Below are 9,584 nucleotides of genomic sequence, written 5' to 3' on the forward strand. Positions count from 1 at the left end.
CGGGGCTGGCGCTACCCCCCAGTCACCCTGCCGGTTGCCTCCCACAGATAGAGGCTACTGGTGGTGGCAGTGGGATGACCAAGGGGGGGGCGGGGCCACCTGGTGAGCAGGCGGCACCACTCCTCGATCGCCCTGCTGGTCACCTCCAAGGTAGACACCATCAGGGTCCCCCCAATTGACCCACCTGTCACCCCACAGATCGCCCCTGATCACTGGCCAGGCCTAGGGAACCTACCCGTGCATGAATTTCGTGCACTGGGCCTCTAGTTTATCTACAATGCTAATCACCAGACGATCTTATTAGATGACCTGGAGAACTAATGATTCAGCAGACACTCTACTATTCTTAAAAACAATTTTGCATTCAACAAGATTTTAATTTAGTTTACATAAGTGCTAGAGGCCACACAATGTTCAGTCCATCACTTTGGGAATGCCTTGTTCCCACACCCAAGGCCAGTTTCACAGAGTTCTTCTGGAGAATCAATTACCTGGTTAGAAGCAGCAACATCCTAGGGGAGGCAATGCAATGCAGCGGGGAAAGCATGGGTGTTTTAGAGAAGAAAGAACTGAACTGAATTCCTGCTTTGTCGCCCAGTGGGTGTGGTTCAGTGAGCATCAAACCATGAACCAGGAGGTCAGGGTTCGATTCCCAGTCAGGGCACACGTCCAGCTTGCAGGCTCAACTGGGGGTGTGAAGGAGGCAGCCAATTGATGTTTCTCTCTCTCTCTCTTCCTCTCCCTTCCTCTCTCTGAAATCAATAAAAACATATTAAAGGGAAAAAAAGAGAAATTCTGCTGTCATTCCTTGGACAGATGTCAACTTTTTTGGATTAATTTCTCATCTGCAGAGGTTGCAATACGGCATACCACAGTTCTGTGAAGATTAAATAGGGTAATGAAAGTCAGATGTCTAGGGTAGTGCCTGCCACTTAATAGGTTCCTAATAATAGAAAAACTCCCTTTCTGCTTCCACAATAGTCCATTTTCCAAAGGTCCTAATCTGACAGCTGCGCATGTATGTGTGAGTATTTGTGTGTGTGGGGTCATCTCAAGGTTTCTGGTTAGACCATGTGATCCAGATACCTCTGAAAACTGAATGTGTTCCAGAGTCATGTTGAATCTTGTGGCTTAGTGACTGTTTGTGTGAAATTAGTACAGGCATTTGGAAGTTTTAAAAAAAAAAGGCTTGGCGTGATTGGAAACAATTTAAAAAGAAGGGATGGAGATGGACACCTGAAATCATGTCAGTGATCGAGGTAACTAGTGAATGGTTATTGAAAAAGAAAATGAGGAATCGAGAGAATAAATTGCTTCTGTTCCTGTGATCTTTAGTATTTCCACAGGACTAAATCAATCTCTTTTTTTTTTCTTTTTCTCTTGAAAGAAAGGAAATGGCCCACAGGGGAGAGGCTTAACATGCTTCAGCTAATCTCAGCTGAGTAACTGTCAAACTGAAAACCAGTTACAGGCTTTTAAAAGTGTGTGTTTGTTAGTCATGGGAAATTTAAATGCCTGGCAAGATTATAGTCCCTCTAGTTGTCCCAAGTTTATAGAGGCCTCTTGATTTTTGTGGGATAATTGGTTTCTTAGGAAAAAATATAGTAATGGAACAAAACTGGCTTTGGGGATTTATAATATAAACTTGTTTTCAGTTGCCTTTACCTTATATAGAGATATAAAAGAAATATTCAAGTCAATTAGGAATTCATTTTTGGAAGTAGGGATAAGCAGCTTTTACAAAACAGGAAGATTTTTTTGTTTTGTTTTGTTTCTTTAAACAAAGGGTCTTTAAAAATTAACTGCCGGAAGCCGGTCCATCCTTGCTGCTTGACACAGTTGCTGCAGGAAAGAAACATCTGCACAGCATATGTTTCAAGGGACCTGGCGTATATAGCATACTGTTCTTAATATGTTTGCTCCCCTTAGCGCTGTGTGTTTTAACCAAGGTCACCTCTCCGAGAAAGGTTGTTTCCCTAGGTAGGAATTTTTCCCTGAAGTCAGGGAGGGGATGCCTCTCCTAGAAGGGTTGTTTCCCCAGGTAGGAATTTTTCCCTGAAGTCAGGGAGGGGATGAAACTCCTTAACTAAGTGCCAGGCGGGTAGTTAATCACTACAAACAATCATGCTGAAGCTACATAATCTTTACTCCCTGGAATGGAGATAAGAAACGCCCTAACCTTTGTAATAGAAATTGACAGGATTAAAATCAACTGGGATAAATACGGATGTAACAAGACAATAAACAGCAGAACCTCTCTGGAGATGGAGACCAGAACTTGGCTGGAGATCCTGGCTAGGCTGCTGATCAACTGAACGCTGTCTCCGTGTCTTTCCTTCTTCGCCGACTCTGTCCACACCTTTGGGGACCCCTGGACCTGCTGGGGTTGGACCCTGGCAATTAACAAGGAACTTTACAAAAAATGAAATTAACATTTCAGTTGGGTGTTTCTTAATACTCAACAAGTTCAGCTTGTTGGCCTTTTCTTTGCAGATGTTATTTGGTTCAGTGTTAATGTTTTTAGTTCGAAGTTGTTGGCTTTTTATTATTACTTCAAAGTTAATTTCGTTTTTTAATATATTTTATTGATTTTTTACAGAGAGAAGGGAGAGGGATAGAGAGCTAGAAACATTGATGGGAGAGAAACATCAGTCAGCTGCCTCCTGCACACCTCCTACTGGGGATGTGCCTGCAACCAAAGTATATGCCCTTGACTGGAATCGAACCTGGGACCTTTCAGTCCGCAGGTCGACGCTCTATCCACTGAGCCAAACCAGTTAGGGCCAAAGTTAATGTCTTTAAATGCATTATTTTTCCTCTTAAGGATTAATTTACATAATGTTGTCTAGAAAACGACCAAACAGTGATAGTCTTGCAAAAGGCTCAATTAACTGTTTCATTAACTTTTCCCATCTTCTATTGTCTGAAACACAATTAATCAGTTCTGTGAACTGAGGGCCCGATGTGTGACCCTGCATGATTCATTACAGAAAGCTCCCCAGGGTATTTCAAAGTTGATTTATTTCAGGGCCAACTGAGGGCTTATTGAATAATTCATATTTTCCAGAGAAGTTGACTTGAATTATACAGTGCAACCTGCCAAGCTCTCCTTTGTTTATAAATCCACTTTCTGGTTACATCATGCAGGATGGGCCCTTCCTGGAAACCTTGACTTGTGCCTGGTCTTCTCTGATGCTGCGTTCCAAACCCAGCATAATCTCTCTGTGACCCTTCCCTTGTCTGATTACCATAACTTGCTAGGAAAAGACAGACTCATTGTTGGCACCATATTTTTCTGTGTATAAGACACCCCCATGTACAAGACCACCCCCCCTTTCCCAATCCAAAATTAAGAAATCAATATTTTAAACATTTTTCTGGTTTTCCTCTTAAGGCCTTCTTTTTTGGCATCTTAAGGAGTTGTTCTTCCTGTTTTATCCACTGTTTGATCATACATTCAGTGGGAGGAGGTCCAAATTGTCTCTCTGCAGCTCTATTTCCATGCTCTTTTGCATAGCTGATTACATTCAGTTTGAATTTTGCAGAGTAAGATAATCACTTATCGGTATTTATCTTTTTATTTTTTAAAAATTGTATGGGCTCAGAATGCTCCAGTCCCTGTTGCATCTCTGCACTCTCCACCTTCACCTCCACCTCCAATTACGGCATCAGCTGACATCAGTAACAATAAGGCTCATGATTGGAGGAAGTCTGTTTGACAAGGTATGGGCAGCTACACACGGTGCCGTTTCCTCCTTGGCTGACTTCCATGTATAAGACACCCCTCAATTTTTAGTCTAACGATTTTAGAAAAAAATAGTGTCTTATACACAGAAAAATATGGTATCTTCTCAATGAAACTTTGCTTAGATGCTGGCCTTGTGATCACTCTTAATTAACTACCTCGGTCTTAATGTAATTTCAACTATTTGGGGTTTATTTTTCAGGTATGGATTTTGTCTTGATGTTTTCTTAGCAAGTTATTCAGAGTAGATTATAGCCAGTTTAAGATCCTAAGTAGACATACATGGAATGTGGTTGTTGTGGAAAACAAAACAAAACACACCAAACAACCCACATCTTTATGGCACTAATAAACCTCAAAATACTCTCAATATTTCTTGGAATTTCACAACTGTAAGATTTATTTCCAACTACTTATCTGTTATAGCAGGGGACATCATATTTTGTTATAGATAGCAAAATAGAGAAAATATCAATTTCTGTATCTGAAATTGGTTTGGTTAAGATGGAAAGCTGATTAGTTCATAATTAAACGAGCACATTTTTCATAAGTAAGAGACTAAGCAGCTGGCTTAGGAAACCTCAGCACCCACAAGTTGAAAAGCATGGGGTGTGGTGAGCATGTTCATATTGCAACACATGAAACATGGCTTATTTTCCTTAGAAGCTTCCCAGATGTGAAAGAAACAAAAATATTTTTTTTAAAAGACAATGTTGAACAGTTGGAGTTCGAGGGGGATAGGGGAGGGAGAGAGGAGTAAAGGGGATATAAATGGTGATGGAAGGAGACTTGACTTGGTGTGGTGAACACATAATACAATATACAGATTATATGCTATAGAATTGTACACCTGAGACATTTAATTTTATTAACCAACGCCATCCCAATAAATTCAATAAAATTAAATTTAAATTTAAAAAATACATGTTCCCTTGGAATCCCCTCAATCTCCTGACGGGCAACCACTGTGCTGGACAATATCGCAGTAGGCGGCTACCTGGCTGGGTTATATTGCAGCAGGCAGCTATCCAGCTGGACACTATCGCAACAGGCAGCTCCTATTGCCAGAGGCAGCTTCCCAGCTGGGCATTATCTCAAGAAGCAGTTACTATCAGTGAGGAAGTCACTCATGAGAGGAAGTCACTATTTCCTCTTGGGGTTGACCAGGCCGGGTGGCGGGGGGGGGGGGGGGGGGGGGGGTGGCGGAGTGGCGGGGGCTTTGCTATCCTGAGAGGGAGAGGCTGTCACTATGGCAACAGGCAGCTACCACAGGGCAGGGCACTATCCAGCACTATAGCAAGAAGCAGGTACTATCACCAGAGGCAACAACCTGGCCAAGAACTATCAGGAGAGGCAGCTACAGGGACAAGACTATGTTGCAACAGGCATCTACATGGCCATTTCTGTGATATCTACACTAATAAAAGACAAAGAAGCTAATTGATTGTACCTTTGCTATGACCTAAGCCATGTCCACCAGCCAATCAGAGCGACTATATGCAAATTAACGCAACCAAGATGGCGGCAGGCAGCCACAGAGCTGGAGCAAGCAGGAGGCTTGGTTGCCTGAGCGATGGAGGAAGCCAAGCTTCCCACCAGCCCTGAGCCAGCTGTGGCCTCCGCTAAAGGCAACAAAGTTTCAATTATAGATGATAAACAAATCCCAGATACCTGCTTCCAGCCAGCCTCCACTGGGAGCTTGGGTGGCTGGGGGTTGTGGCCAGCTTGCAAACAGCCATCAGCCCCTAACCCAGGATGGCCACACCTTCATGGGTTGAGGGTCCCTGCTGGGGGGCTTTGCCAGCCTTAAAACAGCCCTCGACCCCTCACCCAGACTGGCCAGTCACCCCAGCAGGATGCCCTACCCTGAAGGGGCTGTGATCAGCTTGCAAACGGCCCTCAGCCCCTCACCCAGGCTGGCAAGGCACCCCAGTGGGGACCCCCACCCTGAAGGGGCTGTGGCCAGCCTGCAAACGGCCCTCAGCCCCTCACCCAGGCTGGCCAGGCACTCCCGCCTCCTCAGCAGCGCTTAGGATGTCCGACTGCAGCTTAGTCCTGCTCCCCGCTGGCAAGTGGACATCCCCTGAGGGCTCCCAGGCTGCCAGAGGGATGTCTGACTGCCAGCTTAGGCCCGATCCCCCACGGAGCGGGCCTAAGCCAGTAGGTGGTCATCCCCCGAGGGGTCCCAGACTGTGAGAGGGCACAGGCCGGGTTGAGGGAGCCCCCCGAGTTTTGTGCACCGGGTCTCTAGTGAAATAATAATAAGGGAAAAAATACAATATGGTCTTGAATGGAGAAAAACAAACAAAGAACCCTTCCTTAGATTGTTGTTGTGAGGACTATAAAAGCATCTGTCCTTTAGCTGACACTCATTAAGTAAGTAGTTGTTATGATTATTATAATATCATTGATGCTAGTTTTGCAGGACTTGACTTTTGTGTACTTCTTTGAAAACTGGAGGATTCCATGCTTATTACATTTCTGGAACTGCCAGAGAGCTGCAGGTTATTCCTCAGGTTATTCCTGACCCTCCCATGTCAGATTTCCTTTCCTCTCACAAGCCCCTAAGTCCCTAACATGCCCACCTCAAACTGAACCACAAGTGATCCAATTTTTTAGAACTTACCTGGGTCCTCCCTTAAACAAAACCCCTCTGGATTAAGTCATTGTAAGCTTTCACCCGGCCTTCTTTTCCTTTCTATCGCTCCAAGCTTTCTGGATTTCTGAGGGATCAGTGAAATGTCAAAAGGAAGATAAAAATAAACTAGAGACAATTATGTTAATAATCTTGGTCTTTACTAAACTTGGTTTTCACAAACTAACAAACCCTGGTGCTTTCTCCAGACTGAAGACTGCTTTCAGTTTTGTTTATAGTTTTTAACATAATCAGTGTTCCAAAGTACAACTTCTTGAGGTCGTACAGTTCAAGAACTCATCAAAGAAGGTATGCAAGATGCCCAGCTTCTTTTCAAACAACTATTTTAGAAAATATCTCATAAGTGATAAAATCAAAATATCAAGCCCAAACCAAAAATATAAGCCCTACCCAGCCGAATCCCTTTTCCACTAAGGAAAGACTATGAACTTCTGAATTATAGACAATCTGAAGCCCACAATCACAACTAGCCCCCTTGTTGTGAATCCTTTGCAAAATTGCCAGCCTGCACTGCAACGATCTACACCCTACACCCGTGGTTGGCAAACTGCGGCTCATGAGCCACATGCGGCTCTTTGGCCCCTTGAGTGTGGCTCTTCCACAAGATACCACGTGAGGGCGTGCACATACAGTGTGATTGAAACTTTGTGGCCCATGTGCAGAAGTCTGTATTTTGTGGAAGAGCCAGTATTTTGTGGAAGAGTCACACTCAAGGGGCCAAAGAGCCACATGTGGCTCGTGAGCGGTGGTTTGCCAAGCCACAGTTTGCCAACCGCTGATCTATACTAATAATAGAGGCATATACAAATTGTCCGGGACGCCGTCACAGTAACAGTAATGACCAAACAGCAGGTTGCATGGGGTGACTAGGCCGACAGGGGGGTTAGTGAGGGATGACCAAATGACTGAACAGCAGGCTGTGTGGGGTGACCATACTGGCGGGGGGGCAGTTGGGGGCAACCAGGCCAGTGGGGGGGGGCAGTTAGGGGCGACCAGGATGGCAGAGAGGGACAATTGGGGGTGACCAGGCCCGCAGGAGGGGGCAGTTGAGGGCGACCAGGCTAGCAGGGTGGGAAGTAAGGGGCAAGCAGGCCAGTGGGGGGGGGGGGGCAGTTAGGGGCAATCAGGGAGGCAGGCAGAAGCGGTTAGGGGTTATCAGACTGGCAGGGGGGGGCAGTTAGGGGCAATCAGGAAGGCAGGCAGGTGAGCAGTTAGGAGCCAGCAGTCCCGAATTTTGAGAGGGATGTCCGACTGCTGGTTTAGGCCCAATCCCTGGAATTGGCCCTAACCGGCAGTAGGACATCCCCTGAGAGGTCCAGATTGGAGAGGGTGCAGGCTGGGATGAGGGGACCCCGCCCCCCATGCAGGAATTTTGTGCACCGGGCCTCTAGTCTCATAATAAATAGATAACACCTACTTTGAAGAAGTCTTCTAATTACTAAAAATAAAACCCCCAAGTACCTGCACATGACAAATGTTCTACAGGCTGGAGGAAAGCTCCCTCGGCAATCCATGCCGTTCTCTCCTGGTTCATATTAATCCTTTCTGCTGGGGTCAGAAGAGCTAGTTCTCCTTTTACATTAACCTATATTTCTTTTTCATTAATTCTTCCCTTAGTGTTTGTCACAAAGGTGACTCCTTGAAGCTGATATAACATCTTGACTCCCGAATGAATCCTGAGGCTTGACTCCCCCTGGCTTGTGGAATGTACAAGAGAGCTCTGGGCTAATTACCAATTCCCATTAGTTCTGCCTCCAGGGCAAGCTGCCCTCAATGTTATCCATGTCTTTCTTAACAGGCCCTGGATCTGGAGCCTCGCAGCACCTGGTCCCTTTGCTCCCCAAACATTCCTTTCCCACATGGAGGTTCCCTGCTCACTTGCCCGGGACAGAGCCTAAGCACTCTCTTTTCTCTTATGGGAAAGCACGACACATTCCCAGGAGCAGTTGGTTGGTATCTTGTTGGTATCCTCTCCTCCCTCTGCCCCCATATCCTGGCCTTCACCTGCCATTTGAGGCCACATAAGACACTGTAAGGAGTCGCTTTGTAGAGAGTCGCCTTGCCCAAAGTGTCTTCCCAGGAGACATACCTTACTATTTAAGATCTGGATGACCCTCTGCTGCAGTGTCTGGCCGGCCTTGGGCCTCACAAGGATATAAATGACTTTCAGGTCCGGACTGGTGCGAAATAGCTTTTCCATCAAGACTTTCCCCAGGAAGCCTGTGGCCCCGGTGATGAGAATGGACTTGCCACCATAGAAAGCTGCAATCGAGGACATGATTCTTCCCTTTGTCTCTCACGGCTCCAGAAAGAGGTTCCTGAAAAGGAAGAGAAATAACAGAAGATTACATTCCTGAAAATTCTAAATTGCGGTCGTTTAAACTGTTTTTGGGGCTCTCAGAATTTTGAATGCGGAGAAAGGTTAGAGTGATAGCATCATGGCTTATTGACAACATGACTCACGGTAATCAATATTTTTTCAGCTCACTGTACACGCCAGACTTTATGCTGGGAACTGTGGGCAAGAAATGAGTAAAACATGGTTCCTGCTCTCAAGGAATTGCTCACAGATGAATGCAGGGGACAGACACATAGAGATTGTTATGCAGTATCTAGCATGGTAAGTGCTGAAACAAGGGGACACAGTGGAGGGGTGCACAGCAGGACCTGGAAATTTCAGGAAGGCGACACCTGAGGTGAAACTGGAAGACAGAGGAGGGCTGTGGCAAGCGTGTTCCAAGCCAGATACAGAGCGAGACAGGACAAAGGTCCAGGGTGTGGTGTAGCATGCTGTCCGGGGGAATAAAAGGGGGTCAGGATGGCAAAATGCAAATAATAAGGCGAGGAGTGGCTCTATAACCTGTTAACCCAAAACTCAGAACAGCTAGAGAACTTTTAAAATTATGATGCCATTATTATTTCATTGCAGTTTTTTTTTTTAAATCCTCACCCAAGGATATGTTTTTCATTGATTCTAGAAGGAGAGAGAAACACTGCCGCGAGAGAGAAGCATCGGTTGGCTGCCTCTTGGGCATGCCCAACTAGGAATCGAACCTGAAGCCTGGGTATGTATCCTGACCAGAAATCGAACTTTCGACCCTTTGGTGCATGGGGTGATGCTCTAACCACTTAGCAACACCAGCCAGAGCCCATTGCAGTTTATTTAGAGACATTATCGGAACA

General features: G+C 45.6%; 1 protein-coding gene across 1 annotated transcript in view; it reads right to left on the minus strand.

Annotated features, from left to right (window-relative positions):
• Positions 1-8,716, minus strand: part of FAR2 (fatty acyl-CoA reductase 2) — a gene marked incomplete at its 3' end in the record, with an annotated part of 50,239 nt that extends 41,523 nt beyond the window's left edge. Inside the window, exon 1 of the mRNA XM_081083704.1 lies at positions 8,491-8,716. Within this exon, the coding sequence (XP_080939830.1) occupies positions 8,491-8,679 (189 nt within the window). The 5' untranslated portion in view covers positions 8,680-8,716. The remainder of the gene's footprint in view (positions 1-8,490) is intronic.
• Between the last annotated feature and the right edge of the window lie 868 nt (positions 8,717-9,584).

This window comes from Myotis nattereri (assembly GCF_964212035.1).
Source record: "Myotis nattereri genome assembly, chromosome: 2".
Taxonomy (NCBI): domain Eukaryota; kingdom Metazoa; phylum Chordata; class Mammalia; order Chiroptera; family Vespertilionidae; genus Myotis; species Myotis nattereri.